This window comes from Tachypleus tridentatus, chromosome 5 (genome assembly GCF_004210375.1).
Source record: "Tachypleus tridentatus isolate NWPU-2018 chromosome 5, ASM421037v1, whole genome shotgun sequence".
Taxonomy (NCBI): domain Eukaryota; kingdom Metazoa; phylum Arthropoda; class Merostomata; order Xiphosura; family Limulidae; genus Tachypleus; species Tachypleus tridentatus.
In genome coordinates, this window is record NC_134829.1 from 51,175,452 (window position 1) to 51,191,426 (window position 15,975).

At 34.2% G+C, this 15,975-nt stretch overlaps 1 protein-coding gene across 1 annotated transcript in view; it reads left to right on the forward strand.

Moving 5' to 3' along the window:
• Positions 1–15,975, forward strand: part of LOC143250361 (plexin-B-like) — a 170,116-nt gene that overhangs the window by 121,132 nt on the left and 33,009 nt on the right. The window contains exons 23-27 of the mRNA XM_076500805.1: positions 7,030–7,175; positions 7,896–7,998; positions 11,331–11,467; positions 12,510–12,686; positions 15,427–15,523. Coding sequence (XP_076356920.1) covers positions 7,030–7,175; positions 7,896–7,998; positions 11,331–11,467; positions 12,510–12,686; positions 15,427–15,523 — 660 coding nt within the window. The remainder of the gene's footprint in view (positions 1–7,029; positions 7,176–7,895; positions 7,999–11,330; positions 11,468–12,509; positions 12,687–15,426; positions 15,524–15,975) is intronic.

Below are 15,975 nucleotides of genomic sequence, written 5' to 3' on the forward strand. Positions count from 1 at the left end.
CGCCTTAACACGCTTGGCCATGCCGGACCCTACTTGGAAGAGCAAATAAAAAATAAATAAACTATATACAGCTAGCCAGTATAGAAGGGGCCCTAGTTCTGGCACTTGGTACAGAAGGAGCCCTAGTTCGGGCACGTGTTAAATGGTTTGAATAGGGAGAAAGGAGAACACGGTACTTTTTTCGTACAGAAAATAATAGACAGAATAAAAAATACATTCGGAAATTGTATGATGAAAATAATGTGCCTTGTACAGCTATAACAGATATTTTAAACTGTGTATATTCTTACTACCAGAACTTCTATGAATACAGCGATATTGACAGAGACTTTGTTTACATTCATGTTTAACTTAACTAAAAAGTTGTCTTCCGTCGACCGAGGACTTTGCGAAACTTCCATTATCTCAGAGGAAGTATTAATTTCATTGAAAGGAATGAAGAATGGTAAATCTCTCGGTCTCGATGGCTTCACCATAGAATTTTTCCAGATTTTTATGCCTCTTATTGTGGACGATTATGTTAAGTTGTGTCAAATCAGATGTACTCGCAAAACCAGCTACTACCAGTTGTGAGAAAAGGGTTAATAATTTTGCTCCCTAAGGGAGGCGACAATACCAGATTACAAAACTGGAGACACGTAACTTTGCTATCTCTGTCGTACAAAATTCTATCCCGTGTTCTGGCCTTGCGTTTGTCACGTGTTATTGCGAATGTCGTTCCTATAGATCAAACATTCCGTGTTCCTGGTAGGGATATCATTACCACTCCACTGACGTTACGTTCTATAATGGAATATTTGGATTCAGAGGGGGGAGGGTGGGATTCTAGTCTCTGTTGATTGAATGCAAGCATTTGATAGAGTTTATCATTCATACATGTTTACAGTTCTTTCTCGAATGGGATTCGGTACCAATTATTGCAATTGGATAAGATTATGTTATACCAACATCACTGGTTTTGTTAAATGTAATGGATATCTGACAAAAGAATTTACTATTTCTAGAGGGATAAGACATGGATGCCCTTTATCTGCATTACTGTATGTTCTCTGTGCGGAACCTTTCAGGGAAGTCTTGGTACATAACCCAAAAATTCGAGGTATTTCTCTCAAATACAATAATATCTGTTCGACTTTACTGGGATACATGCATGCTGACAATACTCAGATAACAGTGTCTGACGCTGACTCTCTTATTGCCATACAAGAAACGTGTGACGATTATGAACGGGCATCTGGTAGCAAAGTAAACTGGGAAAAAAAGTAAAGGTATGTGGTTGGGCTCATTAGCTGATAACCATTAATTAAAAAATGGGTAAATTGACTATTGGAAATGGCCCTTTAAAACTTTTGTGTATTCAGTTCCATACAAATGTGGCAGAAATGCATGATCTGAACTGGGAAGTATTGTGTCAGAGAATAACACGCATATTGGTTGCTTGGAGATATCGGAGTCTGTCATTGAAAGGCAAAGTTATGGTTGTGCACTCGTTAGCATCCAGTACTATTTGGTATTATCTGATGGTCTTGCCGATTGTAAAGAAGATTTATCTGACAGTTAAACACGATATTTTACGGTTTATATGGGATGGTGGAGTACATAAAGTGTGTTGTGAAATTTTGGTATCTTTGAAAGACAAAGGTGGTCTCAATTTAACAGACGTCAAGATGAAAATGGTGGTGTTTAGGTTAAAATGGTTCTTCACATTATAACACATTTCAATCTCTGTTTATCCTCTTTGCCCATCTTTTAGGCAAGTATAGTGATTTAAACCTTGGTCACCATGTGTGGTATTGTGACATGACACAAGATGGATGTTCCTACATTGTATTGTGAAGTATTAGAGTCATGTAAAACGGTCGTCAGGTGTCGTCGAATCTTCCCAAATAACACAAATTGTTTTCCGGCAACCACTGTTTCTCAATGTTTTTTGTTCCCACTATGGAATTAAGCACATTCTATAATAAAAAAATTTATTAGCGCGGGACTAATTCGCTTAAGGGACTTCACTTACGAATTTGTCCCTCGTTGGCTTCCCTTAAAAACTATTATCGAGTTATGTCAGGATGTATCTGAAAGTGTGATACCAGTTCAAGTCAGACAGTATTACAAAAAGTTATATGATGCTATTCCAGAAGAATGGAAAGACTTGGTTGAAAGAGAGATTCCCCCCAATTACAGGAACGACAAAACTTATTTTTGAGATGTGTGATTCAGATGGTGAAAATGTTATTCACTTAAATGACCTTTCTGTTTAAGTTAATATACCAGAAGTCCATCCCCGCTACTGAAGAAATTACTGCATGTAAAGATATTTTAATAGATATCAACTGGAAAACAATACATAAATATACTTATCATCCATTTAGAGGTTTTGTCTTTGTTGATGTGGATTATTTATTTTATCACAATGCTTTAATTATGAAAAATAAAGTAGTTCATATGCAAAAATATGATACTGGTTTATGTACACTTTGTGGTAAAGACATTGAAACAGTGAGACATTTATATTGTCTGTGTCCAGTGGTTCAACCCTTATGAACATTAGTTTTCTGCACTATTTCCTTTATTATCATTCTGAAATTAGTACCAATGAATCAGAAACAATGAATTCTTGTACAGGGCTTCCTAGAAGGATTAAGAAAAGATGACATCCTACAGTGTATGTTTTGATTACATTAGCTAAATATTGTATTATGACTGTTAGGAAAATTTGTTTAGCCAAAAATATCTATTTAAATTTGTTGTCATTTTTTAAGAGTCATGTAAGGAAGAACATAAGTTTTGATTATTCCAGGTATGTTAGTTATTCGTAAAGATGTCAATTCTTTCTTTCAATTTTATTGTAAACTTGTTCGTTCTTGTTAACAACGCTACATTATTGTGTGTCATTTGATATGAACAATTACAGATAGTATTAGGTGCATTCAATTGTATGTAACTGTGTATTTGATTTTTGTATTTGTTTTGTATGTAATATATGTGATTATGAGGCCTCTTCAAGAGGTTTGTAAATAACAAAAATAAAAAAGGCGTTCGACTCGTAATCTGAGGGTCGCAGGTTCGAATCTCCGTAGCACCAAATATGCGTGTCCTTCCCTTTGGTTTTACGTTACTAAATTATGGACAGCTAGCGCAGATAGCCCTCGTGTAGCTTTGCGCGAAATTCAAACAAACATATTTTTCGTTTACATTACAGTTTTTCTCTAAGGGTTAAAAAAGTATCTCATCCGGTTATATATATATGTTTAATAAACTTAAATACTTTCTGGTTTCCTAAACCACTGAAGCTGATACATTCTCTGTAATGGAGGTGCTGAAAAAAAAACAAAACACTGAACAAAATCGAAACCCCATATATATATAATAAGAATCTCTTCAGGCTAGGGGGCGATACTTCACTATCAGCACACACCCCCTGCCCTAAAATGTGGTTTGTTAAACCTTTTTCGTAGCATTATAGGCTAACCTTCAGAATAAAAATGGTCTGTTATAACCCTATTGTTCCTTCAAAGTTACGTCTGGAAGAAATGAGAGGATTCGCTTTAAGTTTTATTCATCTTAAACTAAAATCTTTAATTGTGTCTTTCATAACAGAAATACACACACACATTGGGCTATTTGCAGAGCCCACCGAGGGGAATCAAACCCTTGATTTTAGCGTTGTTAATCCGTAGAGTTATCGCTGTACCAGCGGGGGACCACACACACATACACACACGAACGCAAATATTTATTTAATTATTTGTTATTTTGAATTAAGCACAAAGCTACACAATGGGCTATCTGTGCTCTGCCAACCATGGGTATCGAAACTCGGTTTTTAGCGTTGTAAGTCCGCAGACATACCGCTGAGCCACTGGGGGGCATTTATTTAATTAAACTATATTTGATTTATGTAATTAATTTATTTTATTAGAAAATCTTAATTGTATTAATATTCATATTCATCGTTGTTTAGTCCTAAGCAAATTTCTTGTGGTGGTAAGGGCACTCACTCGCCCTTTCTTCCGTGGGGTGGTTATAATGTAATGGCCAATTCCACTATTTGTTGATAAGAGTAGCCCAAGAATTGGTGGTGGGTGATGTTGACTAGCTGTCTTCCTTCTGGTCTATCACTTTTAAATTAGGGATAGCTAGCGCTAAAATGCCCCGAATAATTTTGCACAAAATTCAAAACAAACGAAATCCAAATACATTTTCCTGAGGCCAAGCATGGCCTAGTGATTAGGGAGCTATTGTATATTTACAGGTCCGAGACTCTCGTTGCGTTGGTGCAAAATCGTAACCTACACTTTGGAGCTGTGGGTGTGTTATAAGAGAGACACACGGACAGATTATTGTGGCCAAAGAGTTGGCGGCGGATGATATTGACCAGTTAGTTACCTTTGCTTATAGTGTCATTTGAAAATTTGAAGTGGCTAGTACAAACAGTTCTTTTGTAGCTTTTTCGCGAATATCAAAGAAACTGAAAATAAATTTTATTCTGTGAGAATTCTTTGTGATGACGAATAAAAAATAATAAACTATTTAATCACAGGTGTCGCTAGTGGATATACTTTTTTTCTTTTTCTCTTTTCACGACATTTTCCTGAAGTAGTAGAACAAAGAAATAGTAGAAGATAAAATTAAACAAGTTAGGCATGAAAACGTGACTTTTGAGTTCGTCTGATTATACTTCCACGTAATTTGGGTGATATATTATTTACCTAGTCCTAATTTAAGTGATATCTAGGTGTCTTTAATCTCTACACTTCTTATTTCTGAAGAAGACAGTCAATTACATAGAAATGCTAAAGTTTCTGGTTTTATTTTTTAAAATTAAATTTATCTTAAATTTTTGATGATTATTTATCTACTTTTTCATCGTGATTATTTAACACTTTTGTCCATTTAAAAATAATGAAAAAAATGCAAACAAATTATGTAAACCTAATATTCCGCAGTCTAAATATTGGTCACTAGTACCTGTAGCCTGCTTAGAGGTTAAATAAATTTGTTAGTTCTCTGCCCCTCTGGACCCAGCATGGCCAGGTGGTTAAGGCATTTGACTTGTAATCCGAGGGTCGCGGGTTCGAACCTCAGTCACATCAAACATGCTCGCCCTTTCAGCCGTGGGGGCGTTATAATGTAACGGCCAATCCCACTATTCGTTGGTAAAAAAAGCAGCTCAAGAATTGACGGTGGTTAGTGATGACTAGTTACCTTCCCTCTTGTCTTACACTGCTAAATTAGGGACGGCTAGCGCAGATAGCTCTCGTGTAGCTTTGCGCGAAATTCAAAACAGACCAAACTATAGCTTTTCGTTTACCAAGTAAAGAAAAAAAAACTTTCAAAAAGGAAGTACATGTAAAGATGGGTGATATCAGTCCTTCAAAAATAATGTAGAAAGGTAGTAGGGATGGCATTTGTATCATCCTAACATAATAGTGCGGGTAAGAATAAACATATAGCAACATATATATCATTCTATTTCTGTCTAGTAACGTTCTATTATAAGTAATTCAGCTTTTTTTTTTTTTCTATGAGGTTTACAGATGTTCTCAGAACTTTGTTGTAAAAGAAAACACTGTGTAGTAAATTTGTTTTGAATTTCACGCAAAGCTACTCGAGGGCTATCTGCTCTAGCCGTCCCTAATTTAGCAGTGTAAGACTAGAGGGAAGGCAGCTAGTCATCACCACCCACTGCTAACTTCTGGGTTACTCTTTTACCAACGAATAATGGGATTGATAGTCACATTATAACGTTCCCACGGCTGAAAGGGCGAGCATGTTTGGTGTGACGGGGATTCGAACCCGCAACCCTCAGATTACGAGTCGTATGCTTTAACTACCTGGTCATGTCGGGCCCGCTGTGTAATATGGTAATGTTATACATGAACTATTTAAAGTACCATTTCAATGAGCAATACAAGCCATTCCTACCTAGACAGTGCTGCCCTCTACTTCATATCAAAGTACAAATGTTCCCTTTTTTAAACAACACACACATTTATATATCTTTAAATAACAGATATATATATTTAATTTTAAATTGTGTATTTTAAAGTACCTTTTGTTTATGCTGTAGAAAGGTTTGTAAGCTGAGAAACTTCCTACCTTGTCTGCTTGTCCTTCTACAGTTTGGGCCACACTTGGTTTGTACGTTGCACTCAAATAACTCATGTTTCGCACTTTCGAATGTGTGATAAGAGTGATTGTCAGATCACTCTTTTTACATTATAACTAGCTTCAAAGTTGAGATTGTTTCCTGTTGAGTATTTGCCTTCTTTCTAGTCTATTAGTTGAAAACTAGGAATGGCTAGCACAGGTAGCCATTATATAAGTTTGCGCGAATACCAGAAGCCTTCTCATCTTGCTTTCTTTTGTTACAGATTGATAATTTCCAAACTTTAAAAAAGTTACTATCGTATCTATTTATATTAGAGATGATACTAATATATAAATTATTTTGTAATTCAAATTGTTTAAAGAATGAGCTTGTGTGGTCGTTATGGGCATGGCATGGCATGGCACAGTAATTGGCATGTTCACACTGTGAATCGTAGAGTTCATTGTCCGCTTTGTAAGAGTGACGGTCAAACATTTGTACTCTGCTAGACAAAATGCAGCCCAACAGTTTACGGTAAGCGTTGTTGATCTGCTGCTTTCTCTCCAGTCTGTCGGTTCAAAATTACTGATAATTATGGGTAGATGGCGTCTGTGTAGCTTTTCTTAAACCGCATTATATAGGTTTGTTTGAAGATAAAGTCCTACAAGAAGAAAAAAAAAGACTTTACACATGAAAATTTGATAATATAAATATTCTTTAGCAGTGAGTTTACTGAATTATTAGCATCTTTAATTATTTCAACTTTGTTTTGGGGGAAAAGATAGGAAAATAACTAACCAAACTTTAATTTCCGTTAAAATGTACCCAACAAACGTTTGAATGTAATTAAGATATTTAAACATCTGTAAAATGTGAATTGTAAGCATTTTCCTTTTTCTCTTTCTTTAAGACATACTAAATAAAAAATTTCCCAACAGATACACCCTGTCACAGGCCCTCTACAAGGTGGCACCCTGGTGACAATAAAAGGTAGTAACTTAGGAACGATAAAAGAAGACATCCAAGATAAAATTACAATTGGTGGAATCCCTTGCCAAGTGGTGGAATACAATGTTTCTGTTAGGTGAGAACAAAATTATAGTCAATTTAGGGTGATTATAAGCGCCACCAACCAGGGTAATTAGGAAGAAGAGCTAACGTATGACACTAAGATAAATTTTCAGACACAATCTATCATAATTACTTTTATGTATATTGCGAACCCTGGTGTCTCTCAGAGCGTTCTTCTGTCTCCCGTTTGAAAAGCGACGCGCTAAGACTAAGTCTAACATTCACTTTTAAAATGATAAGACACAACAGAAATGAATAATGTTGATGCCTAATTTTATTTCACAAGCAGTATATTCAACACTAAATTGTTATAAATTAACTACACAACCATTCACATTTCGAAATGTAACGTAACTTACATAATAATGTATATTCACCTATGTTATCGGTGAGCGGCTCTTAGCATAACTGAAATGTTCAACAGTTGCTTTTCACAATGGGCAGCACAAGTAGCTCGGAACTCTGAGTGAAACCAAGAACGTAACACAATTAACCCTTTTAAAGTATATAAAATAATTTACATTATAGATTACGGCAACAATCTGATATATACGATCTTACTGTAAAAAATTATTTTCATTTTCATTTGAGAAAGACACGCTTAATGTGTAGTTGTAATGCTTGTCTCTGTTGTTCGAAATACAATGTTTTCGTTTTTTTTCTTTTCCTTTTAAGTCAAGACTTTTTACACTAGCAGATGATGTTTCAACAAAGTATTTTTGACTTTTTTTAGAGTGGTCTGTCGTACAGGTGAAAGTCCTACTGTCAAGAGGGTTGAAGTCGTTGTTGGTAACAACGCGGGAAGAACCACGGCCACGGAGAAGTTCTCTTACCAAGTAAGAACTGGAGATGCGTAACCTAAACTTTTGTGTTTTCAATATTATAGTGCTAAGCCTAACATTATTGACACTATTTCTTTGCTCGCAGCTTGTATCCAAGAGCTTAAAGTATTTTATTGTTAGGAGTTTACAGTTTTTTCGGATATTTACTTGTTTGGTGTTTAATGTGTTTTCATTACAGTGCACGTTTTCTATTATAAAGAACATAACTTGTGTTTAGTAATATACAGTGTGTTACGTTGTGTGATTAGTAGCATATAGTGTCTTACATTATATGTTTAATAGTGTACAATGTGTTACATTGCGTTATTAGTAGAGTACAATTGTGTTTAGTAGTGCACAGTTTGCTTGTTGAAGCATGTTCACATTTTGACTTCATATTTTCATGCGAGTGTTCGAATGTAGTTTGACATTCTCGTAAATACGATGTGCGAAGGGTCATTGTTATGTCCTTAATTGGCTATTTCATAGAAGCTTGTACCAGCTTGTTCATGTGTCTGTTTCTACAAGTTTATATAGCAACATTTGTACAAGTGTGTTAGGGTTACCTTCTTTGTATATGTTAAAAATTTGGAACGATCATTGAAGTTAATAATCTAAGGAAATCACTTATAACCCAGTCTGACTAGAATTTGTGGTATTACATTACTTTTTATCAACTACTTACATTATGTGAACGTTTTAGGAACATTCTCTGAGTGCCAGCAGCTAGTGAGAGGACCCTAAGATGAAATACAGACTGGACAGTTGAGTAACAGACGTATTCAACCTTTGTTTTATGACAACATATGCTTATTTTTATGCTTTCTGTCCTGTTCTTGTTGATTATTTATCCCTACTGAACGTTTCCAGAACATGCACTTTGTGAATAATTGATTTCTTTTCTGGTAAATGTCAATAAACCTGAATAATATTACGTGAGGAAAAATGTACACTCCATAACGTTTTTTTAAACATGAAGAAGATATCTATAGTTTGTTAAGTATTTCTTTATTAATGTTAAAAATGTAGAGTTTTCTATATCGTGGGTTCGATAGCGTAGGAAAAAGTATAGTGTGCTAAATAGCGTGTTTGGCAGCATAAATAAAAGTGTACGGTATGGTACATCACATGTTTGGCAGCATAAATAAAAGTGTACGTTATGGTACATCACATGTTTGGCAGCATAAATAAAAGTGTACGGTATGGTACATCACATGTTTGGCAGCATAAATAAAAGTGTACGGTATGGTACATCACATGTTTGGCAGCATAAATAAAAGTGTACGGTATGGTGCATCACATGTTTGGCAGCATAAATAAAAGTGTACGTTATGGTACATCACATGTTTGGCAGCATAAATAAAAGTGTACGGTATGGTACATCACATGTTTGGCAGCATAAATAAAAGTGTACGGTATGGTACATCACATGTTTGGCAGCATAAATAAAAGTGTACGTTATGGTGCATCACATGTTTGACAGCATAAATAAAAGTGTACGGTATGGTGCATCACATGTTTGGTGGCATAAATAAAAGTGTACGGTATGGTACATCACATGTTTGGCAGCATAAATAAAAGTGTACGGTATGGTACATCACATGTTTGGCAGCATAAATAAAAGTGTACGGTATGGTGCACCACATGTTTGACAGCATAAATAAAAGTGTACGGTATGGTGCACCCACATGTTTGGTAGCATAAATAAAAGTGTACGGTATGGTTGCATCACATGTTTGATTGCATAAATAAAAGTGTATGGTGTGGTATTGACCACATGTTTGGCAGCATAAATAAAAGTGTACGGCATGGCGCATCACATGTTTGGTAGCATAAATAAAAAGTGTACAGTATGGTTGCATCACATGTTTGGCAGCATAAACAAAAGTGCAGTAACGGTGTTTTATCATCACATGTTTGGTAGCATAAATAAAAGTGTACGGCATGGTGCACCACATGTTTGGTAGCATAAATAAAAGTGTACGTTATGGTACATCACATGTTTGGCAGCATAAATAAAAGTGTACGGTATGGCGCACCCACATGTTTGACAGCATAAATAAAAGTGTACGGCATGGTGCATCACATGTTTGGTAGCATAAATAAAAGTGTACGGTATGGTACATGACATGTTTGGTGGCATAAATAAAAGTGTACAGTATGGTGCATCCACATGTTTGGTAGCATAAAAAAAAAAGGCAACGATATGGTACATCACATGTTTATGGCATAAATAAAAGTGTAACGGTATGGTGCATCACATGTTTGGCAGCATAAATAAAAGTGCAACGGTATGGTACATCACATGTTTGGTGGCATAAATAAAAGTGCACAGTATGGTACATCCACATGTTTGGTAGCATAAAAAAAGTGTAACGGTATGGTGCCACATGTTTGGCAGCATAAATAAAAAGTGTAACGGTATGGTACATCCACATGTTTGGTGGCATAAATAAAAGTGTACACAGTATGGTACATCACATGTTTGGTAGCATAAATAAAAGTGTACGGTATGGTGCATCACATGTTTGGCAGCATAAATAAAAGTGTACGGTATGGTACATCACATGTTTGATGGCATAAATAAAAGTGTACAGTATGGTACATCACAGGTTTGGTAGCATAAATAAAAGTGTACGATATGGTACATCACATGTTTGGTAGCATAAATAAAAGTGTACGGTATGGTGCATCACATGTTTGGTAGCATAAATAAAAGTGTACGATATGGTACATCACATGTTTGGTAGCATAAATAAAAGTGTACGGTGTGGTACATCACATGTTTGGTAGCATAAATAAAAGTGTACGGTATGGTACATGACATGTTTGGTGGCATAAATAAAAGTGTACAGTATGGTGCATCACATGTTTGGTGTTGTAAAAAGAATTTTACTTTGTTTTGTCACATAATTAGTAGTGTATGAAAGAGTGTGCATCACATAACATCTCGTGCTCTCTTATAAATTGTTATGAAAAGCGGTCATTCTGATACATCATGTTTGTGTTTAACTCAATGACTTTTAAAACTGTAGTCAAAATTGTTTATTAATCTAAGTAAATTTAATATGTTTGGTATGTACAGGTTCCAATGACTAGAATAAATAATAACCAGAATAAATATGTTATGAATCTTGTAATATTTTAACAAGACAAGGGCAAACAAGAACCAGGATAAATGTATCTGTTGTGAATTTTGTAATATTTTAATACGAGAATGAATAGGAACAAGGGTAAATGTGTCTGTTGTGAATTTTGTAATATTTTAATATGGGAATGAATAGGAACAAGGGCAAATGTGTATTCTGTAACTTGTTCAATAACATATGAAAATCTTTCTTTTACAGAATGTAATTTTAACAAATGTTTATCCAAACAAGGGGCCTCAGTCTGGGGGTACACACCTCTTTCTAAGTGGTTCGAACCTAAACATTGGAAGTAACATACAAGTTTTCTTGGATAAATTGCCTTGTATCATTTACAGGTGAGGTTATCTGTATACAGTTGTTTTATTAAGATAGTTGGAGTGCATGTTTAGATGTCATATAATACATTTCAAGCTCCCCATAGTTAGTTATAATACTTTTCCAATAATAATTCGTAGTAATTGTTCAGCTAATTTTATCTGTATATATGTAAAAACGGCTCATTTGGGTTGAGAAAATATTTTACACAGAGGAGTGAACAACGTTTCGACCTTCTTCGGTCATCGTCAGAAGAAGGTCGAAACATTGTTCACTCCTCCAAGTAAAAAAGTTTCTCAACCCAAATGAGCCGTTTTTACATATATATTTCTCTACAAGTGGGTTTTCTCGACATCACTGATAATTTTATCTGTGTTTCATTTCATGGTTATAATTTGAGAATGGATTGTTAATTAAAGCTGTTTGTGGACATGTTAATTTCATCAGTCATATGTCATAATGACTACCGTGTCTAGAGTGCAGGTTGAAAAATTTCTATTTCACATAGTAATGTTTCAAGGTGTGCTTTACACTTTCAGCCATGTGTGCGTTATAAGAATGATAGTCATTCAAGTTATTTGATTCAGGGGTAAACAAAACACATTTACTGGTAAGTACAACTGACCAACTGCTCTTATTATCAGTACTTCAAAATTAAAAATTGTCAAAACTGGAAACTCTTGACCTCTCTGCTTAGTCCTTGTGTATCAGGTTCAATTCAGGTTGGATTTGTGAGTTGATACACATGAATTAAAGCAGTAAATATTATCAGAGTTCTCAGGTTCGTTGTCCAATGTAAGGAGGGAATTATTAGCATTGAGCTATTGTAAGAAATGTCAGTTGTGTTTAGAAATATTATGAATCATTCAACATGATATACTATGAAAACTGGATTGTATACTATGAAGATTGCATGTATTTATACTATGTGTAATGTTTTATAGCATATTGTATTTCTGTCTTTGATGTGACCATGTGTTTAACCCACTGTTGATGAAGTGGAGTCCTTTTCTATACTGTGGTTTAAATATGGATACTGATTTTAGTTTTCCCATTTTTCAGAACACTAGCAAGTAACAGCCAGATCAGCTGTCGTACAACTAGAGCCCCCTATCCATCGTACAATGTTACACAGTTGGTCCTTCAGGTTGACGATGCCAGTCTAATGTTCCCCAACCCTTTCACCTATGTAAATGACCCAACCATCCTTCGGATCTACCCACTAAAGAGCTTTGCTGGGTTAGTTGAGGTGTTATATATTATTAACTACATACGTAAGTTAAAATTATATCGTTGTTATCATTCTAAAAGAGCAATGTTAAATTTCATTAGTTAAAATGGTGCATTGTTAGCCAGAATGGGAAGTTAAACTTGGTAATCATTGACATCTTGTGGATCTACTTTTAAAAATCATTGTTGTTTAGTTGATTCAATGTCATCTTTATTTTCACAATTTTTTAATTTCACTTTTGCTTAACAATATTATTTGTTTAGAAAGTCACCAGTTCTACATTTTAGTCTGTTAGTGCATTTTTAAATTTATAAATCATTGCTCTAGGCTAATCTGTTGCTAGGTGCTGGTACATGGGAGGTGCTTCTGCTCTAAATATCCATTTGGCATCTTGAAAAATCAGAACAGAAAACCATGATTGATATCATACTGAAATTCCAAAATTTCCAACACTTATGGGCTCAAGCCTAAATTTTATTTAAGCACATATTGACACCCCTGCTTCTTGTAAAAGGTTTTACAAAACTGCAAACAAACAATTTATAAATGTTTATTTTTTGAGTTGTGTGTGAGTGCATTAGTTAAGATTTTTTGTGTAAGTAGACAGTTATAAAGTTTATGAAAGATATTTTGCCACATCTGCATTATTAAGTAGTATTTGACTCAAACATCTGATACGAGCTCTCAGTTTGTTTATATGAATGATAGTTTAAGACAAGGTTGCAGCATTTAAAAAAGAAAGAAAAAACATATTTGATGACCTTGAAAAAAATATGAAAAGGTGTGTGGAGATAAGAACTTCCATCATAACTTGGGGCAGGGAATAAAGAGTTTTGAGTTTGTGCACCATTGGGGGAAAAAAAAAAATATTTTAAGCTATCTATTTTCATTATAATCAAAGCTTTTCGTGTGTTGAAATTGCATGCTTTGTCCAAGAAGTATGTTATTTAAAAAGTAAGAACATGCTGTTCAGCTGTGATACTTATTAATGATAAATTATGACAATCAATGTATTTCACTAAAATAACACCCACAACTTGTGATAAGAGTAGGAAGAAGGTGACTTGAAAAAACATTTAGGTCATGTCCAGGGTCTGCAGATAAAAAATCACTTGAGCAGTGCTCACGTCTGTTAAAGATGGTTAAAGAATGGATGTGTGGTGATAACTGGTATCAACAGATAGAGGCCCAACTGCTGTCCTGGTTTAGGGAGGTGAGAAGTTATTCGTTTTTAGAATTACAGAATACCTTTTCATGGCACAGCAGTAAATCTGAATGCTTATAACACAAATAATTTGGTTTTGATACACGTGGTAGAACACAGATGTTCCATTGTTTAGGTTTGTGCTAAACAACAAACAAACAAAAACTATAAAATATTACAATTACTTAAAGTTGCAGTAGAATTTTTGGTTATAGGTCATTTGAGTGCCATCTAGTGAATTAAAAATCTAACACTCTAAGCTTTATACTGCATAAATTATAGATATAAGTACTGCAGTTAATACATGTACTGTATTTGTTGGTGTACAATACAGCCCTGGATATTTTGAGCAAACTAGGTGTATGTCTTTGTGATTCAGTGTATCAGGTGACCTTTGTTGTCAAGCAAGTCTAAGGCATTACATTGGTAACGAAATACTTAAGTTATTTTTAATCTATACTAATTTGTATTCTGGGGTAATCAGTAGAGCCATAAGTGTTTCTTATGCTCTTTAAACGCTAAAGATAGCTCAATGTGGCATAAAATAGATCACAGACATATAATAAACATCTTTCTGAAGTTTTCATTGCTGTTGAATTAGTTTTCTATTATAAAAAAAAATACTAAATTTTAAAATATAGTAATGTACTATAAAAACAAAATTAGTGTACATTACCGAAACTAACTTTTATTGGTATAATATGAGCAGTATTTTGGTATGACAGATGAGATAAATACATGTCAAATAAATAGAATGTCTTAATTAATTGTAACTCTCATGTAACTCTATGAAGAATTGAAACAAGTGGTACGGCTACAACTATGTTATTGTAACACAGTAGGTAGCACGAGGTTAATGAACTTACTCCAAAGAAGTAAACAAAAGTAAAATGAATAATGTAGCTTTGGTTAAATATGTTATTAACTGGAGAGTTTCTACTAGGACTCTATCTCCGAATCTGTGCTTAAGATGAAGGGTAAAATAAGGCACTGTTTTAACAGTAAAACTATTGTCTTATACACTTAAAAATGCAGTAAGCTTAGTTTAATGTAAATGTCAAAACTGGCCAGTGGCTCAGTTCTACTTATGTTGTGTTTGCATAATTACATACACTAAATGAATTACTACATTTGAAAAAACTCTAATAGTATAATACTTCAGTGTGTAAAATAATCTTTTGGATCTTGGATAAGGATTGATATATTTTCTTGTTACATTTTAAGCAATAGATAATATAACCATGTAGATGGAGTGGATGTTGTGACAGTGTAGATGGAGTGGATGTTGTGACAATGCAGATTAAATGGATATAGTAATCTTGTTGATGAAGTGGATGGTGTAACAATATAGTTAAATTGGATATTGTGCTGTGTAAATGAAGTGGATTTTGTAACCATGAAGATGAAAGTCACATACAAGGAGGAGGTTATTTGGAAAAACATTTTGGCAAATTTCATTTGTTTTCAAATATATCTGATAAAAGAACATGTTTAATATTTTGTGAACTTTGCTAATCTGTAACTGTGCCTATTTTGTGTTGTAGTGGTGGACGAAGTATCATTGTTGATGGAACTTACTTATCATCTGTACAACAGCCATGGATGGCTGTATTCAGAAATAATACTCTTGTTAATAAGACGGTATGTTATTACAATTATTCATGTAAATATGCAGATATTTAGATTAAGCCCAGTGTGGGTTATTTGTGTTCAAGTAAATTACATCATATGTTTTAGTTGTACATTATGTAACACAATAAATGAATTGCTACAATTCTTATATCACAGACTCCTACATTTAACTGGCTTGTAATCAGTTTTTACTTGTTCACTGTCAGATGATTTACCTCATGCACGAGTAACCCCATTCAGACAAAAATATGAAATTAAGTGTAAAATAAGTCTAGTATTGAACTAAGAATGGAACTAAATAGAGCAAAGATGAAAATACTGTCTCAGTAATTTGTAAAGTTTTGGTGTACAGTATACAGAATAAGACAAGTGGAGAAATATGAATTATTTCATGAAAAATTAAATACATTTATTATTGTTTAATTAAGTTAATTGAATATCTTTTGACATTGAGACTGGCA